Here is a 19736-nt window from a genome sequence, read left to right on the forward strand (position 1 = left end):
TATTACCCTTTAGACCAGAAAAGCCCCAACTGATAAAGCATCACTGCCTGGGGGGGTCACTTTTGCCATGGCAATAGTGAGAGGGGGGAATATCAGGTTGATGCCTCAACATTTCAGTGCTGCACTACAAGTGGTGCTTAAAATCTGATCAAAACCTCAGTTTCTGAGCACTTTTAAATTCTATTTGCAGCTGGTGCTACTGGCCTTGTCATGAAGATACCTCACCTGATCCTGCCTTTCTTCTTCATTTGTAAATTGGGAATATTTCAGACTTTTTCAGAAACATCCTCAAGCACTTCAGGTGTTTCCAGCAGTGACAGAAGTAGTTTTTCTTCCCTAACTCACAGCATCGTTATTTTAGGTCCAACAACCTGTAGTTGTTCCCCAGTCCTTCATCTCATTCCCCAAAAAATCACCAAGACATCAGATGTGAGGCTGCAAAACTCGTTGCCTACAGCTGATAACTCCTATTCCTTCCAGGGAACCTTCCAGGGTTTAGAATTGGGAATTCCATCATCCCTAAACCCACTGTCCAACTCAACCAGCCCCAGAAAACTCAGGACCTGCAGAGCTGGACGAGCCTCCGGTTTTAACCCAGCTCTGCACTGCAGGTTTCCCATCCCCTCTGGCTGCTGGGAATTGCCGCGTGGAGCACAGAGCTCCATGGAAATCCAGCGGGAATCCGTGGGGAATGCGCGGGCTGTGGCGGCCTCCTGCGGCAGGAGGACGGTAGGGACCGACCCGTGCATTTGTTCAGGTTTGGTGGCTCGTGTTTCCTACACGATTTCATCCGTTCTCCAGGGATTTTATCCATCCTCTCTTGCTCATCAGTGGAGAAAAGTATATCCTGAATGTTCCTTAAAATACCTGCACCTCGAGCCTTCTTGCTTTGGGTAAGAAATCCGAATTTCTTGGATTCTGAAAATCTCCTGAATCATCTGTCTGCTTTATGACAGGTTACACAACCTGAAGCGACCACAGGCAAACACCTTCCATCTTTAAAGAAATGTGACCACTCATTAATGCTTCCCAATTCCATATTCTGGTTTATTAACCACTTATAATGTGTAATAAAAAAATAAAATACCATCCAGAGCAACCTGGGGAATCCTCTTATCACCCTGCCCAAATCCTTTAAAAGTTACTAAGCACCATTGCATCCAAACCTCCACTTCACCTAATAGGAACCTTTCAAGGCTTTAAAATTACACTTGACCTTAAAACCTAATATTTAATGTTATTTAATGAAAATCCAGCAGGAAAGCTGGAAATTTATCTCTAGGACTAGAGGGAATGTTAACCTGCTCATCATCAGACAGGACAACACAGTGTACAGAAAATTCTGCAAGTGGAACTCCTGTTAAGACAAACTCAAAACAGCTCCTTTGCTGTCCCTAAATCAACCTGTTGACTCCCAGAGGCTGTTTATACTCAATAATCCATTGATTTTTCATTGATTATCCCCAATCTTACCCTAAGTCTCCCAGAAAAGTGAGCAGGTGGAAGACACAGTGTGGGGAAACAGAAAAAGTCCTTAGGACATCATAGAAAGGAATAATTTAAAGGGTAATTTAAAGGCCACAGTAAAATAATTTAAAGTCTAAATTATCAGCTCTTCACTGTTTCAGAGACCAAATAGATGAATATGATTGTTAATCAAGTGAAAAAAGCAGACACAGCCCTTTTGCAGTGAAGGCTCTCATTTCAACCTGCAGTTCCTCAGCATTTTCACTCCCCCATTCAGTTCAGGTGTGATTTACATAATAAATAGGATGTGACATCATCCACAGCTGGGAACTGCTACATTCTGTAATTAAACTAATGAGTCTGATGTCTAGAACCAGGCTGCACAAGGTGATTTTGTCAGTGCTTTTAAAACCTGACCTGCAATGTTATAAATGTGCACCAGAACCAGGCAAATTGGGTAAACACCAAACAGCACATTTAACACAGGGCCACCATCAAAAGCTCAACGTTTACTACACTGCAAATAGAAAATCATCATCACAGAAATGAGGCTTTTAGGCAAAGAAGTCACAATTAGTGTTTAAGTTTTAGATCTTTTATGAGCAAAGACGTTTTAATGTGTCACATTTCAAAAGCGTCGATCTTACTTTACACAAAAAAGAGAAAACCCTTCCTAGCTTTGGAGCTAGAGGTTCCTGCAAATTAAAAGTGCATGAAATACACACATCATCCTTCATACATAAAATATTCTGCAGCAGGGTTGAGAATACAGTAAGTGTTAAAACAATATTTAGAGTTAAAAGTACCTGAAAAGAATCTCCCCTCGAAGAGAGAGATCAACTGAACATCCTCCTGGACAGTTGTGCAAGTTCCCAACAAAAGCTTTTCTGCACCAGTGGGTTTAAAAAAAAATAAAAAAAAAATCACACAGCGAGTTCTGGAATATTTAAAACAATTATTTGATACAACAAACATTCAACAGTTGCCTCAAATCCATGTTATTTTGTCACAGACAGTTATCATGGCCTCAGCCCTGTGCATTGGTGCTCAGATCATCCATGAACCATCATCTGTCTCAAGAGACCAAATTTTAGTCTTGTGCTAAAGCCCAAACAGGTGAATGAATAAATTCAGCAGCTTTTCCAGCACTGAATCCCTTCCCTCCCATGTAACTTGCCTCACTTAAATTCCAGATATTGAGCAGCAGATTTATCCAAGGTCATGTATAAACAGCACAGTCAAAAGCTACATCAGATGTGGGAAGATTGGTTGGGTCTAATGGCTAAAAAATGTGTTGAGCATCTTTGAAGGCAGGAATTTCCAACACTGCTGCTAGAGAGGAAAAATATTAAAATTAAAAAACTACATCTGTGTTTCATCATTCAATACAGAATAATGCAAAATAGTTTATTTAGTCAGTGATGGGGGGAACTTGAGACAAACTAAGTCATCACGTCTCCCTTGAGAGATTAAAAATGGTATTTTAAAACTTAGCTCTTCCTAGCCTAAAAAAAAAAAAAAAGGTTTTGATGTGTAAGTGCTATTTGGTAGCAATCTCTAAAACCAGAATTATCTTTAATTGAGGTGCATGTGTTGGAAATTCAATTGCAATAAAACTGAGCTTAAGGAAACCACACTGCATAAAAACTGCCTGGGGCTATAAACTGGTATTAACTCAGATTAAGACAGAAAGGTGGAATTTTTAATTTACTTACTGGCTGCATATGGAGCCTATTCTGTAACTATTCTGTGACTTCTAGAAAGGAGGCAGAGCTATGACTTGACTCATTATTAGAACTTATCTGACCAGACAGAACTGATCTGAAAGGGAAACAAAAAAGCTTAGTACATAAAAAATAATTTCATCCTTTTTCCCCTGAACAGTTTAAGAAGATACTTTTTCCTCTCTTCCATTCACTAAGCAACAAGGGTGATTAAACCAGGAGGAAATGGAATCTGCAGTCACCTTAACCAGGCAGATATCTAAAAGGACACCATTAACTCATTTGCCACCATCAGTAAAATCACTTAAATCCCAAATTCAGTAGTTTCTTCCATTTCCTCCAATAGAAATATTCCTCAGAAAGGAACTGTAATGCAGAAACAAAGCACTATCCATGCAGATGGATTTGGCTTTCCAGCAGCCTCCTCACAGACATCTGACACAGCAAAGATGCTCCATGATGACAAATTTGGGAGGGTTCTTGCCGTGCCATATCTGAGCTACCAAGGGAAAAATGACTTTCAAAGTCCTCCTAACAGTGAGTGTCCCTTGCAGTGAACACACCCCTGCATCTGGCCACTGTGTTTATTATTGAAATCCATCATTTTCACGTGAAGGGAACAGATACTGCTGGAACAAAACTAGTGTTTAGTGATAGTCTCTGCTGATGAAATGACTGAGCTTTATACATGGCATTGGGGACAATTAAAGCCACAGTAATTAAACTCCTTCTGACCCCTCAAGCACTGACATGGGCACACCAAAGCACAGGGGCACTGCAGGCTCAAATCTGTCTGGCACATGGATACCACCTGCTCCCAAGGACAGGGCAGCATGTGAGGGTATTCCAGAAATACCCTCCTGCCTGATCCCATTCCACCACCCTCAGGGTTTCCTGGCTTTTGCCAGGGAAGTTATTTCCATGTCCATGCACGTGAACTTTATGGCTGTTGAGCTGGACTTCTGTGGAGAGCAAAGATCAAAATTTACACACGTTCCAGACTGACACTTTCTCCCTTTATAAATAAAAACCTGCTTTGGGTGAATCCATTTGATAGGAACTCCTGACCAAACCTAGTCTTCTTTGGTCCCTCACCCTAAAAACGATTTCCTGTTCATCAAAATGTGCAAAAGACCTCCAGGACACTGTGTTCCTTTGTGAAAGGCTATTTCAAAGTGAGTGTAATCTGTGGTAAGTGCAATCTGCCTTTCTGGAAAGCCACACACTGCCAGGGTCAGCTCAGACCAGGGGCAAACCTGGAGCCTTGAGCTGGAACTCAGTGTCAAACCCAGATCCTGGCTCAAACACTGTATTTAGACCTTGACCAACAAGTCACAGGATTACCATCACATCACAAAGGGTCTAAAACCAGCAGCAACTCAAATCCAGCATTCCTGCCAGGGAGAATAACAGAGTAAATCCATCCTGACTGAGTTAATTTTGGCTAAAAAGTGACCACTTTTACTGGCTGCACTTCACAGGCTAAACCACCTGGCCACCCACAGGGTCTGCTTTGCTATTTCTCCTGTGCCTGTTTTTTTTTTCTTTTGTTCTACAAGTTACCTGAAAACTAAAAGCAACACAAGAAATGCAAACACACAGGTTACACTTCCAGAAATTCTCCAGTTTCTGCTCGCTAGGATACAACTGGAATAACTGATGTGTCTTGACACCTGCGTAGGAACACTTGTGACAGGTAAAATAATGCTCATTATCTACAGGGACCCAACTCTCTTCCTAGTCATCACAATTTGTGGAGTGTGCCATTGCTAAATGAGCTATTTACAGATGTAAACTATGTTGTTACAGTTGTAAAATAAATAGACAACCTTTACATTAGGTAGTGACTTGACAACAAGGTAAACAGATCATCCAATTACATCTTTCCAGCAAAATGATCTGTGGATGCTGCCCCCAATTTTTTTGTTTGTTTGTTTTTTAATGAAGAAAATCCTTGGCTCACAATCTATTCTGCAAGAACTTCCTCGGTTTTCTTCCTTTATGCTGGATAATTATGTAAAAACTCCTTCAGTTTTGTGGGATAGTCTGTCATCACTCCAGTTGCTCCAAGGTCAAATGCTCTCTTGTATTCTTGTTCTTCATTCAGTACCCAAATGTACACCTAAGATAGGATAGAAGAACAAATTATTACAGGAAATATTAAGTTGTGGTTTTTTTTAAAGGTGACTTTTGACCTCAGTTGTTTCATGCAAGACAGATGATGCCACATATATTTAAAATGATAAATTATTCCCTTACGATGCCAAAGACCTGCACACAAACATACCCTTCCAAGAGGGACATTTTTTAGTGGTGGCTCCAATTCCATTTCACCAAGACTTTAGATCTTTCTAAAAGTCAAATATTATTCTGTGAAAACTCCACAACAGGTATATAAACTGATTTTTAGGCTTCAATTTGAAATGGGGAAAAAAAATCCAAACCAACCAAACTTAGAAGGATTTAAATTAAAAAGTCTTTTTCCAACTATACCAATTCTTCTTTGCAACCACAGAACTGCAAATACAACAGGAACTAAAAAGCCATTTATCATCCCAGCAAGACAACAGAACACATTGGGGAGAACATGAACCCACAATTAATCAGTTAAATTAATGGGTTAAAAGCACATTTCTTTAGCTTTGCCCCACTGTACCTGAATGCCCCGAGCTGTGAGGTGGTCAAACAGTGCTTTCCTCATTAGCAACCTGTGGAAAGGAGAGAGAACTTCAAACACACATCAAATTCTCAATGTCTGTTGATGCTCTGTAAATATTTCCACAAGAAAGCGAAGAGAAAGCTCATTACAGAAAAAATTCCTGTTCAAGCAGCTCCAGCCTGGTTAATACTGACACCCAGAAATTTGAATTAGCTTTGGTTATTTTATCAACCTGCTGAAGCTCAAAAATCCTCCAGCAGACAAATCCTTCACCCCTGGTAACACATCTGATCAATCAACCCTCTTGCTTTCGGAAGAGATTTTATCCTTCCCACCAAAAGACACGAAAATTCCAGTGGCCACTTGAGAAATTAAACTAACACGTGTCAGAGACAGAAGTAAGAGCCAGGAGACACTCCCTACAGCCTCAGAGCCTGTGACTAAAGATCCCTCTGAAGCACTGATATCCTTAAAATGCAAAGTGTTCCTTGTACCTGACAACGTTATGGAACAGTCACATCCATGAAATCTGCATTCTGCATTTAATTGCATGTTAATCAGCTGAACACACTTCAAAACAGAAGTTAAATAGGCTCAACTGGAATAATGAATGCCCACTGCTCCAGAATATGAAAAATAAAAGCATCCAGGACACCTACATAAGATTTGAATATGATTTATCCTGACAAAAAGCTAGAAAAAACTTAAAAAATATAACACATAGTTATAGCAACAGCTAGTCTTAGTTGCTTAAATCAACTGTTAATATAAAGGCAAAATACAAATAAAAATTTAATCAGATGAAAATCTTACGTGTCGGCCAACCAGATAATGAATTTCTGGCTTCTTGACATCTTCTGTGGTTCCTTCAGCCTGTTGAGGAAGAAGAAATAAAATTATCAGAGCGCAGATTAAAATATGATTTGAGATGTTCCTGCAAAAGGAACATGAAGGATTAATCTTGCCCTTGCTGAAATTAGAGCAGTAATTTCACTGACTAAGACAGTGACTTGGAATTGGGTTACACTGGGACTGGGACTCACTTGAGGATGATGGAAGGCATGGGAATCTCAAAGAATTCCTCCTTGAAGGGAATGAAGGGCAGCAGGCCAGTGTAGAACAGGCCAAGGAGCAGGAGGACACGCTGGGCACAGAAGATGGTGGCAATGTCAGAGTTCTGTAGGAACCAGGAAAGAAAGGTTCTCAGTTATCTTGGTAGATTGTCCAGGCTGCTGCAAATAAATTTACTCATCAATGCATGTTTAAAATTTCAGGCTTCAATTTGAAATGGGAAAAAAAAAACAAACTCCAAACTTCGAGGGATTTAAATTAAAAAGTCTTTTTCCAAGCATATGAATCTTTCTTTGCAACCACAGAACTGCAAATACAACAGCTCAGGAACCAAAAAGCCATTTATGATCCCAGCAAGACAACACAACATCATCAGTGCATGTTTAAAATTTTTATTAGTTGCACCTAAAGATTCAGCTGCCAACTCTTTATATATGAAACTCTATACATATTCCTGCCACCAAACTTGAATTTCTCTTTCTGGTAACTTGAAATCCCCTGGAAAAAGCACGATTTTAAATTCCTCAGCACAAAAAGGAATAGAATTACATCTGCACAACAGCCTTATACTGATGCAACTCTGTCAACTAGTGGCCACATCCATTATTTTCATGAAAAGAAACAGACAATAAGCAATCCTTAGGAAAATTGGTTTTTATCAGATGAATGATGTGCAAAACAAGCTCTAAGGATACCTGGCATAAAACTGTAATGCCCTTTATTATATAAAACAAGAATAAAACACAATTAAGGTTAATTCCTCAAGTATTTTATTGCAGAGTGCAGGGGTGTTAACTGTGCCTGACTTATTTTATCAGTACAGTAAAGCAGAATACAATCTAAGCACTAAATCTCTCCCCACAAGTAAAGTCTGGCCTAGATAAACCTTAATTTACAGGGTGCTCTCCTGTATATTTTGTGAGCACCCAGCAACAGGCAGGCAAGAACAAAGCTCAGCTGGACTCATTTTTACCTCCTTGAAACACTTGGATACAATCTCATAATTGACATTCCCCCACACCGTCAGATGCTCCCTCTTGTACCGAGTCACCAGATCTGAAACCTGCACCACAAAAAGCACAACTCTCACATGGGGTCATTGAAAATTATGTGCCTAGATGCTAATTATTCTTATAGAATGTATAAAAATGTGATGTGTATCCATATATCTATAAAAATATAATTTGGGTCCATATATCTATAAAAATATAATTTGGGTCCATATATCTATAAAAATATAATTTGGGTCCATATATCTATAAAATATAATTTGGGTCCATATATCTATAAAAATATAATTTGGGTCCATATATCTATAAAATATAATTTGGGTCCATATATCTATAAAATATAATTTGGGTCCATATATCTATAAAATATAATTGATACCCATATATCTATAAAAATATAATTTGGGTCCATATATCTATAAAAATATAATTTGGGTCCATATATCTATAAAATATAATTTGGGTCCATATATCTATAAAATATAATTTGGGTCCATATATCTATAAAATATAATTGATACCCATATATCTATAAAAATATAATTTAGGTCCATATATCTATAAAAATATAATTTGGGTCCATATATCTATAAAATATAATTTGGGTCCATATATCTATAAAATATAATTGATACCCATATATCTATAAAAATATAATTTAGGTCCATATATCTATAAAATATAATTTAGGTTTGTATATTTATAAAAATATATTTATATCCAAATATTTATAAAATATATTTATATCCATGTATTTATAAAATATATTTATATCCATATATAAAAAATATAATCTATATCCATATATGTATAAAATATATTTATATCCATATATCTATAAAATATAATTTATATCTATATACTTATAAAAATATAAATCTGCTCTGCTTGCTATTTTTCAACTATGTAAATCATTACAGAAAAGAGAGTTCTGGTCTCTCTCCCATCTTAGGATGGTTGTGATGCTTTGGTTGGAAATAAACAGGTGTTCAGGAGAACAGAAAAAAAGACCTTTAACACCTACAAAAAACCCTAAAGAATTTAAAAAGAACCCCACTAGATAAAGGAATATCTGCTGCCACCAACTCCAAGAAACTCTTCTTTTGGAATATCAGCATCACCACAGGTTGGACTCAATGATCCCAGAGCTCTTTTCCAACCCTGTTGAGTCTCTGGTTGTGTTTTATTCCCTCTCAGCTCAGCACAGGTTTTTTCAGGTACCTTTTTGATCAGCACATTGTTGTTCATTTTGATGTCAATGTTGACAGGAGTTGTTGGGAATGCCTCAAACACCTCTTCCAGGAGGGGAATACGGTTGTCCTTCCCCTCACACTGACACTCTGGGGAAACAACAGAGTTGTCACTGCTGAGGCCACTTTTAATAAAAGCTGAGATGTCACAGCACTCGTTACCTTAAAACTTTAAAAAGTATGAAGTTCTGGGGGTTATCACATTTTTAAACAACAAAAAAAATTACTTTATTCAACTGAAATTAATTATGACAAGCTCGTTTCCACAATGAAAATGCCCTGAGCACGTTGCACATTTAGGTTTTAACTTCATGAAATTCAGACATTATTTAGCAACAGTAGGAGTGCAGGCAATGCTAAAATCCTGAAATAGCAAACACAGCCTCAGCTACCACACACCAAATGCAACGAGATTAATATGAAAAAACACCAAATGAGAACAAAATTTCCTTCTGAGTTTAAAGTCTTACCTACAGTAACGACTGTGCTGGTTTCTAAAGCTAAGATTGTATTTTAATTTTAAAACCTACCAAGATGCTGATAGAAGAAAAACCACTTTTATACTACAAACTAGGAAACTGCCATACTATAAAATGGAAAATTAGTTACTGTAAATTGAACCAGCAAGAGATAAACTTACCTTTCTGAAATGTGACATCCAACTTGCAGAGATACCGTGGAAGTTCCTTAAAAATAAAGGGAAGTGGAATAGTAATTGAAATGCAGGGATGTGATCATGACCTTCTCCAAAAAGACCAAAAAAACCTATAATTCATAAGCCATTTATTGCTAAAGGCAAAAATAATACTTTTTTTAGTATCTTCTCACCAAAGAAGTGATTTAGTAGCAGCACATTCAGTATTACTTGAATTATTGGCCTTCTTAGATTCGTGTTACCTGCAGCTGAATAAGGCAAAACATTTCCAGATGCCTTCCTGAAAATTCCGAGAATTCCACTTAAATATCAGATGCAAAGTTCTGTAAGACAGAACTTGTACAAATGGGATCCATCTACCAGTTTTCCCAGTAAAAATCTGGTCATACCAGGAGCAGCTTGTTGAGTTACCTTGCTCTGTCATCAGAACAGGCCCAGCTCCAGGGAGCCATTCATCCCACTGGAGGGGTTCATCACCCTCTGGAATGTGCCAGGTTTGATCCTCTGACTGCACAGGGAGTTTGGTGAACTTTGGGTTGGTTTTGGCAAGACAAGATGAATCCTGTCCTTTGGTTTTGGGGACCAGACACCCCCCCACACACACGACCTTCCTGCCCACCCCAGCCTCTCTACAAACTCATTTTTAAGCATCTCCCATCACATTTTCTGCTCAACTCACAGAGTATTTGAGGTCAGAGATGTTGACATCCACTCCTGTGGATCTCTTCAGGTTCTCATCATGGGACACGACCACTTGCTCATCCTTGGTCAGGTGACAATCCAGCTCCAGCATGTCTGTTCCTAAATTAACAGCACTGCAAGGAAACACAGGTGTGCTTTGTCCACGTCCAAATCCAACATGTCATTCCATAAAATAATCCCACTGGAAGCACTTTAGATGCTTTATGATGCAATGGATCCTCACAATCTTGCTGCAAACAACTCTGCTGCAGTGGGAAGCTGATGCACGAATAAATAATGAATCAAAGATGGGATTTGAACACGGGAGCTTTGGCTCCATCTTCCATAGGAATCAGCCTATGGAAGCTGTGGATTGCAGCCTCAGGATTGAGAAACCTACTCCTAAAGTATTCTACCAGAATTTGGAGTGTGATGTTTATTAGTGGCAGCACATTTAGCACTGGAGGAAGTGAGCTGTTGTTTAAGAAAGTAATCAAATTTGTGATAACAGAAATAACAAATGACAGGGATGTGAAAGCCTTTTTTTTTTTTTTTAAACTTGATTTCCATCCATTCCTGACTAATGTATCAGGAAATTAGCAGTAGGACTTTCAGGCTCTTGGCTTTTTTGGGTAGCAAAACAACCTTAAAAAATTATCACTTCAAAGAAAAAGTTTTAATTTAAATTTAAAGAGAAATGAACCACTAAAACATCCGGTCATATTTTTAAATAAAAACAGCTATTCTTGTTCCAATCCACTGCTTTGAAAAGTTCTAATCCAATCCCAAATCCACTCCACAGTAGCTTGGCTCACAGGAGGAGTAAAGAAAGCAGGGAAGTGGCAATAACACTGAGGAAAAATAAGCACAAGAAAGCTCACACTAGAACAGAAAAATTAAGCTTTACTGCAATGAGAAGGGAATGGTTCATTTAATTAGAAAAGATCCTCAGGAGGTGTCATTCCAGCAGACAGATAAAAGTCTGAACACTTCCTTCCAAACCCTGGGCTGTTCTTTTTATCCACCCCTGAGCAAACCTGCAGCCCCTCTGAGCTGTGCCTACGTGGGACCCAAAGCTCTGTGATTTCAGTGACAGCCTTTTCCTTATGGGATTTATTGTCTCACAGGCCTTAAACATTCACAAATGCAATAAAAAAAAAACAAACAAAAAATCAGAACATACCCCCTTAAGTGTTTAACACAATTTCTGGTCCAGCTGGGATAATGATCAAGAGGAGGGTTGTCAAATTAAAACCAATTTGTGAATTGTTTTCCAGTGCTGCTAATTAAGAATTAGGAGAGGAACAAAATCCTGTTACATATGGAAGAATCACAGGCTGTTCTGGGTGATTTTTTTTTTTTCCTCCTGAGGAAAAGCATCTCCAAATCTGCTGCAGGAGATCTGCCAAACTGGGAGAAGATGTTCCCATCTAGTACCACATATTATCATTTAACCAGCAAAATTTATTAGAAATATTAGGGCTTGAGAAAGGCAGGGCTGGTGCTGCAGGGAGAGAGGAGAACAACAACTTTCCTTGTTAACAAATTTGGGGATTTGCCAGGCCCTCGCTGCTAAATCAGCTTCCTGAAGTGCTGAGCTTTTCCAGCTGGAAATCAGTTTGTTCTGCAGCTCTGGAATAACATGTCAAATCCACACTGCTCCAGAGAAGGCTCCACATTCAGAACCTCATGTGGAGTCAGATCCAGCTGCTCCAGAACTCCAGTTGTGAAGAAGGCTCACATTTGCAAATTAGGATGAGAGTGCTCTTGCTTGAAATTAGTTATTTTAAAATCTAAAACCAGCACAGACTCATTTAAATGCAGTATAACATGATTACAGTCCCCCCTCCCCTCCAAAAAATAAAAAAATCTATCAGGCATTTTATCATGCAAACCCAAAAATATCGTGTCTCTGGTACAAAAAGCTTTTATTTGATTTCCAGGATATTTGAAAGTTAAGCTAATATAGAACTGGAAATTGCCAATAAGGCCTCCTACCCCCATACACTTTGTTTCTATACTGCTAAAATAATGTCTTCATTATCATGCAACAGTATTAGATAGTCTCCAATCACTGTTAAAGTGCAAATAGCATAAATAAAGCTCTTGTCAGTACTTAGATGACTGTCACTGAGGCAAACCCAAGGGCTGCAGACACACATTCTCTTCTGGATTCAGCTACAGCAATAGCCAAATATTCCTGCTTGTCCAAACCTGCAGGAGCAGCTCCTGCAGACACACCCTGTTTGTATTCATATAAAATCCGATGGATTATAAATTCATCAGTTCCCACCAGCCCTCTGAGCCAATCAGGATAATTTTCCACCATCCAGATCAGTGATTTTCTACCCCATTCCTTTTACTTGTGGAGATGGGAATGAGCAGATGGGAAGGACAAAGGCTTTGCCCCTTCACAGAGGGAGCCAGAATTTCTACTGCCTAACACAAGGTAACTGCTCTGACTGCTTGTCTGGCTCTGAACCTTGCTATTGGCACCTGTGATGAGTTCAAAACCTGGACCTCAAAGCATTTATCACACTACAACTATAAAACAATTAAAGTGATCAGAAGAGAGTCAGATAAATGCCTGTATTATCACAAAATATATGACTCCTAGCACAGTCCTTGCTCCAAGCACTACAGCTTATTTCTGGGGATGAAATAATAATAATTAAAGTGTAACTTCCCTTGCAAATAGCCCTTCATGTAAAGAACCAGCATGATATTAAATGAAAATTAAGAAATGGTTAAAAAGAGAAGAAGCACTTCTCAGAAAGGCTGGTGGCAGACTCAAAGAAAGGCAGGCCAGCAGAAAAAAAAGAAAACCACACAAAACTATGCTGGGCTTCCATGGAGATAGAAAATAGTGCAGCACTTTCTTTTCTTTGGTTGGGAGAGCTGGCACTCCTCAGGCTGCAGGGAAACAGCAAACTGATGAGGCCACTTAGCACAAAGCAAATTATAAAACCCCAAAGAAAACAAAGAGAAGCCCACATAATTTTGTCCCTTCTCATTAGCAGCTGGAGTTTGAGATATGCTCCTTTTTCAAATGCCTTTGAGAACCTTATTAGAATTCACTGCTTAAATGCTGGAGGCTTAAAAGGCTTTCTGGTACCAACCCCATTTTAAACCCCTGGGTAAGAGGCTTTCACACATTGCGTGACTGAAGTGTATGCAGGGGAAAAAACATGACATTTTTAGCTTTATAATGATAAATAAACTAACAGGAGTAATCACCATTAAACACAGAAGCAGCATTGTTTCCTGTTTTATGAGCTAGCACAGGAGATCAGGCCCCAGGGGTTCTATTTCCATTTGTTCTGGTGTACAGATCCTAATTTGTGGTATCCCAACTCCTTCTGGTTTAAATGGATGTTTGGCAAGCCACAGAAGTCATCCAAAGGAGGGATGACTTTCAGAAATAGGACACTGCACCCCAAAGAGCTGATGGAAGTCCCACCTTCCTTGATTGCTTCACTCACTAAAGACACTGAGAGCACCTAATTTAGGATTAGAGCTTCCTTTTGTACTCACTGGTGAAAGGCTGCCATTGTGTTTTCCAGGTTCTCTCCAGCACCTACAGAAATAACAGAAATAAAACATGTATAAAATCCTTTTCCTCCCCTCGACCCCACTGAAAATAAATTTTAAAAACAAATGGATTTTAAACATGTATATATTTTAAGGCAATATTTGGAGGAATGAGTATGAAGCTCGAGTCAGAAATCCCCGTTGCCACCAACCTACTGGAGAGACAGGACCTTCTCAAGGTAAAACAATTAAAAACAGGAAAAAAAAAAGATAACTTAGTTTGGATTTGTGTGACACTTTGAAAATACAAAACAAAGTGTTTGTTTTACCAGAGGTTCTTCCTCATAGCCACTGGGACGATGTGCTCCACAGTACATGCAAAAAGCTGAGAGTTGATGGGAGGAGTAACAAGAGGAAAAAAAATATAAAAAAAAGCACCCAAGCCACTCTAAAGCTGATACTCCCCTAATGTATAACCCAGCTGATGCTCAAAGAGGTGACAACCTCTTTTTTTTTCAGTGCAAGGATATTCCCCAAACAGCACAAATCTGTCAATAAATGTTTCTGCTGTTGGCAAAGGGAGATTTCCCACAGGAGGAATATGAAACACATCAACTGTTAATAAATGAAAGGACAGACAAATAAAGTTCTCTCTCAGGCAGGAGTAAACTCTGCAGCTCCTGAGCCATCATTCTCTGCCTAAAAATCCTTATCAATCAGCCTGATTAGGGACTGGAAAAGGTTGTGCCTTCTCCCTTCCTCAGAAAATTGGCAGTATTATAGACTGAAAAACAAAACAAACTCCGGAGGATGCATGTGCTGATGAGGATATCTATGCAAATTTAACTGCTCTTTGACAGGGATGAATGACAGACTTTGTAAACAGCAATTATAAAAGCTCCAATTAAGGCCTTGCCTATTAACAAGACCTCACCAGGACATACTTACCCAAGTCTGGGTTCAGTTACTCAATGAAAGCAATGCACAACCAGCAATTTAAAATTGTTGTTCTCAGGTGAGCTCCCATTGGGAGGTTTAGAAAATGAAAGATTTTAACTCAGAACATAAAGGCAAAATCTGCAGGGTTTAACATAAAACAATATGGTAAATCCACAACAGTTTCTGTGGTTAGACATTCACCAATATTTTGTGCAATTTTTGTAGAATTAGGAATTGTTCTGGGACAGAGGAGAACACGAAAACCTCGTGGTATCCATGTGCTGATTGTCCCAAAGATGGGAAAGCCCTGCACAGGCCCTGGATGCTTAGTTACCAATTAACTGCAATAATAATAAAGGTGTTTAGATAACTTATCAACTGTGGTTATACAGCCCCTATATCCTGAATTCTAAGAGAGGGAGGGGAAAAAAAAACGAGTCAGTCTTCAATTTGTGAACAAAAGAATAATATCCTAACATTCCTGGGCAGAAGTTTTCCAAAAATAAAACCTGAAGTGACTGATGCAACAAGTCACATGTGAGGGAGGTAGGTCTGGTGACTCAAAGGCCTGACTTGGGTCACTGAGGGGAAATGAGGAACAAAGTTGAGACATCAGCTGCAACAGAAATTCTAGATCAGCAAAGTGGCTTTCACAAACCACACCCAGGAGGAACTCCACAACCCAGGGATGATGGACTAAATCACCTTCTATCCTGGGCTGATCAAAGGACTTCTGACACTTCCTCAACTGGACCTCCAGATCCACGTGCTGTCACATTCCCAGTGAGGAACCGACCTTCCCCAGCATCCCGTGAGCCAGGATGGGAACATCCACTGGCATATTCCCACTCTGAAAGCACCCCCATGGCCAAAGAGGGTGTCAACACCCTGCACTGGCTCAAGGAGATGACCCTCAGAGGTTTTTGGGGTTTTCCCCCCAAAATGTAAGCACAGGAGCCTGTTAGGAAGAACGATGCCAGCAGGTCAAGGGAGGTGATAGTTCCCCTCTGCTCACACACTTGAAGGGATGTGTCCAGTTCTGGGCTCCAAAGTGCAAGGCACCCATGGATCTACCGGAAAAAATCCAGAGAAGGGCTGTGAGAATTAAGAGATGATTCTTTTGTACAGTGAGAGGCTGAGGGGGGTGGAACTGTTTTGCTCTGTTTGGAAAACAGAGGCCAGGAAGGATCCTACAATGTGTAAATACCGGATGGGAGGGAGTAAAGATGACTGAGCCAAACTCCTCTTAGTGGTGCCCAGGGAAAGGACAAGAGGAATGGGAATAACTTAAAATAAAGGAATTTCAGTTTATAAACATAAGAAAAACCCCCTTTTTATTGCAAGTGTGATCAGACTCTGGAAGAGGCTGCCCAGAGAGGTTGTGGAGCCTCCACCCCTGGATGTACTCAAATCCTAACTGGAGCAGGTCCTGGTCCACCTGCTCTGGTCAGACAAGATCATCCCCAGAGGTCCCTTCCAACCTCAACCATTCTGTGCAAAAATCATAATCCTACCCTGTCTCAAAGACCCTTCAACCCAGGGCTGCTGGCACTGACAGAGGACTCTAACACAGAATATCAAGATTTAATTGTTGTTCTCAGAAATGACCGATTTTAAAATGATGCAGAAGTAATGAAATAATTGAGGGATGATTCCACTGATGAGCTACGAAATAAGAAAATACTTGCACAAAGAAGTGAGTGAAATCAACCCCCTCAGACTTAAAATACTTCACGTGCAAGGTTTCATCTCAGAGAGGAAAAAGCCAAACAGGTTAAGTGTTATCTTGATCTCCCAAGTTAATTGGAGTAATGCAATGGGAAACCTGACACTGCTTCTAAAGCTACAGCATGACTAGAGCTTGAGGAGAACTTAAGTCCCACAGGAATTTATATTACAGGGTAAACACCACAGAGAGTAAAGAGTTGGTGATCTTCAGCCTGAGCAAAGAGCTGCTGAGATGTTCAGGGCTGTGCTCCTGCCTCGAGTGGATTTCAAAGGATACATGTGGACACAAAACAGTCCACAGACCGTGGACTTTGCCTCTGAGTGCCTAAGGAATAATCCTCCTTTAAGTAAGGCTTTCCTGTTGTTCTAATGGAGCTTAGAGCAACTGGCCCAAACAGTTGCATTGGAGGCTTAGGGCTGTGTATCTTAACTAAGGGCCTTGCAAGGAAGTGAGAAGAGAGGATTAAGGAGATCATTCCAAGTCCCAACAAAGTCGCCTGCAAGTTTTTAACCGCTTGCAAATCACACAAACAAACAGGTAACACTTGAAATTAAGAACTTTGTTCCTTGAAGGAAAGCACGTACCTACCAAGAAACAAATAACATATGTATGCCACACCAAAAGGTGCATTTTATGCTATATTTAAGGACTATAAAGAAACTTAAACTGTTGTATAAACAAAAGGAAAGAAATGCCAGTAATAAAAACTATAAAGATCAGCTCTAGTTTTTGTATTGTAATGATTCCAGGGAGAGCAGTAGTTAAGGACCATTGTCTAGAACTGTGATCAACCCCTGCATAAACTGTTTAAACTCAGCCTGTCTCCCACAGAATATAAAAAAAATATTTACTAGAAAACTGACTATTTCCACAGATTGAATGAGGCAGCAGAGAAAAGCATAGAACTGATCTCCACAGAACAGGAAAACACAACTCGCCGCATTTTTTTTTTCCTCCCAGTGCTTCGGAAAAGGTAGAAGAAACTTTAAAAACCTGACTTAGCTATTTCAGACAGAAGCAGCGAGCCAACCCACAAGGCCTTGGCACAAGGAGGGGGACAAGACTCTCAACCTGGATCGGTTTTACCAGGGCACTGAAATAGTCACTGTCTGCAGCGCCAAGGAGGGCAAGAACAGAGTCACAGCAAATTGTGTTTCTCCTGAAAAGCAGAGAGCAAAGCAAACAGGAGGTCGGAGGAAAGAAAATTGATCATTTGCACCTGATCTAAGGCACAGCCAGAGGTGCCTCTCGTTAGGGAGAGAAACAGCAGAATACGGACTCGTTAGAATTAAAAATATACACGTTCGGGAGGGGAACAAAGCGAAACAAAGCTGATTTCGGCCGGCGCCGTTTGACTTCGGAGATTAATTCGGCGCTGAGACGAAGCGCTGGTCAGCAGGTGGCACCTAAAATTAGGCTGCGGGAGGAAGGTTTAAAGGGAGCCCCGCTGCGAGCCACGGGCACAGGGGCCGGGGAGGGAGAGAGCAGCATCCCGGGAATGTGGAGAGCATCGCCCTGAGGAGCGGCGCAGGGCGGGAAGGGTTCCCTCCCCTCGCCCTCCATCCCCCCTCACTCACCGCCGCGGTGCGAGATGTGCCGGCAGCGAAAGCGCTGCCGCTTGGGCCGGTGAAGCAGCCCCGGGCACTTGAGGAGGAGCGCGGAGGTGAGGACGTATCCGCCCAGCGTGGAGAGCACGTAGAGCGTGGCCGACATCCTGCGGCTCCGGTCGGTCGCCCCCGTCCGTGTCGCGGTCGCCGCCCGGCGCCGCTGCGGGACCCGCAGGCTCTGAGGGAGCGGGAGCCGCTGAGGGAGCGGAGCCTCTGCGCCCGCGCAGCGGGGACGGGGGAGAGCGCAGGCGCGGTGCGCGCCGGGCCGCGAGGCGGGAGCGCTCCCCTCAGCCGCCGGCGGCTCTTATCAAAAACCGCTTCGCAAGAGCCGCGGGCAATTCTTGTTTAAATTAGATTAGCGCGCTTTAATTTCCCCCTCTCGCCGTCCCCGGCGGTGCCCTTCCGCTGGGCAGGTGGAGGGATGTGCTTTTTTCCACGCCCAGCGCCCGCCTGGCGGGCCCGGATCGTCGCTGTCAAAAAAAACCCACTTGGCAAATGGTGTGGGCAGTTCTCAGCTACGCGCTTCAATTTCCCACCTCGCTGCTGCTGCTCCCTCCTCGCAGGCGGAGGGATGTGTTTTCCCCACCCAGCCCCTCAGAGATGTCGTATTCCAAACAGGAGGGGTGCATTTTCCCCACCCAGCCCCTCAGAGATTGCAGAACGGTTTGTGTGGGAAGGGATCTCTGAACATCATCTAGTCCAACCCCTAATGTATTCCCAACGGGAGGGATGCATTTCCCACGCCCAACCCCTCAGAGATGTATTATTCCAAACAGGAGGGATGTGTTTTTCCCCACCCCAGTCCCTCGGAAATGTCATATTCCAGGCAGGAGGGGTGTGTTTTCCTGCCCAGCCTCTCAGAAATCACAGAATCATAGAATGGTTTGGGTTGGAAGGAACCTTCACAGATGATCCAGCCCAACCCCTAATGTCGTATTCTGAACGGGAGGGATGGGTTTTCCTGACCCAGCCCCTCAGAGTTGTCATATACAGAATGTGAAGGACACGATTCCCTCACCCAGCCCCTCAGAGATCATGGAATCATAGAATGGTTTGGGTAGGAAGGGATCTCTAAACATCATCTAGTTCAACCCCTAATGTCATAGTCCTAACGGGAAGGATGCATTTCCCACACCCAGCTCCTCAAATGTCGTATTCTGAGTGGGAGGGACGCATTTTCCCCACCCCACCCCTCAGAGATGTCATATTCCAAACGAAGGGATGCATTTTCCACACTCGGCTCCTCAGAGATTTCATATTCCGAAGGGGAGGGATGCATTTCCCACACCCAGCCCCTCAGAGATGTCATCTTCCAAGCAGAAACCAGGTCTTGAATCCGGTCATGCAGTATAATTATTGTACTGTAGCAAATTGGCAAATTAAATTTTGTGCACATGCTAATTAGAAACAAAT

The 19736-nt window shown here is 41.2% G+C and overlaps 1 protein-coding gene across 1 annotated transcript; it reads right to left on the reverse strand.

Moving 5' to 3' along the window:
• Positions 1–1956: 1956 nt before the first annotated feature.
• Positions 1957–18548, reverse strand: GDPD1 (glycerophosphodiester phosphodiesterase domain containing 1). Its single transcript, XM_027690979.1, has 10 exons — positions 18294–18548; positions 14052–14094; positions 10516–10651; positions 9822–9867; positions 9153–9271; positions 7895–7984; positions 6894–7027; positions 6664–6723; positions 5848–5899; positions 1957–5313 (listed from the first exon to the last, which is right to left on the reverse strand). Exons 1-10 carry the CDS (start codon positions 18427–18429, stop codon positions 5191–5193), a joined length of 939 nt encoding a protein of 312 aa, XP_027546780.1. The 5' UTR covers positions 18430–18548; the 3' UTR covers positions 1957–5190.
• Positions 18549–19736: the final 1188 nt, after the last annotated feature.

Source organism: Neopelma chrysocephalum, unplaced genomic scaffold (genome assembly GCF_003984885.1).
Source record: "Neopelma chrysocephalum unplaced genomic scaffold, ASM398488v2 Primary Assembly neopelma1_82, whole genome shotgun sequence".
NCBI lineage: Eukaryota > Metazoa > Chordata > Aves > Passeriformes > Pipridae > Neopelma > Neopelma chrysocephalum.

Coding starts and splice junctions, on each gene's coding strand:
- GDPD1 (XM_027690979.1), bottom strand. CDS start 18,429: ATGTCGGCCACGCTCTACGTGCTCTCCACGCTGGGCGGATACGTCCTC. Junction 7,985..9,152: donor ACAATGTGCTGATCAAAAAG/GTACCTGAAAAA, acceptor TTTGTGGTGCAG/GTTTCAGATCTGGTGACTCG. Junction 6,724..6,893: donor ATGCCTTCCATCATCCTCAA/GTGAGTCCCAGT, acceptor CTTCCTCAACAG/GCTGAAGGAACCACAGAAGA.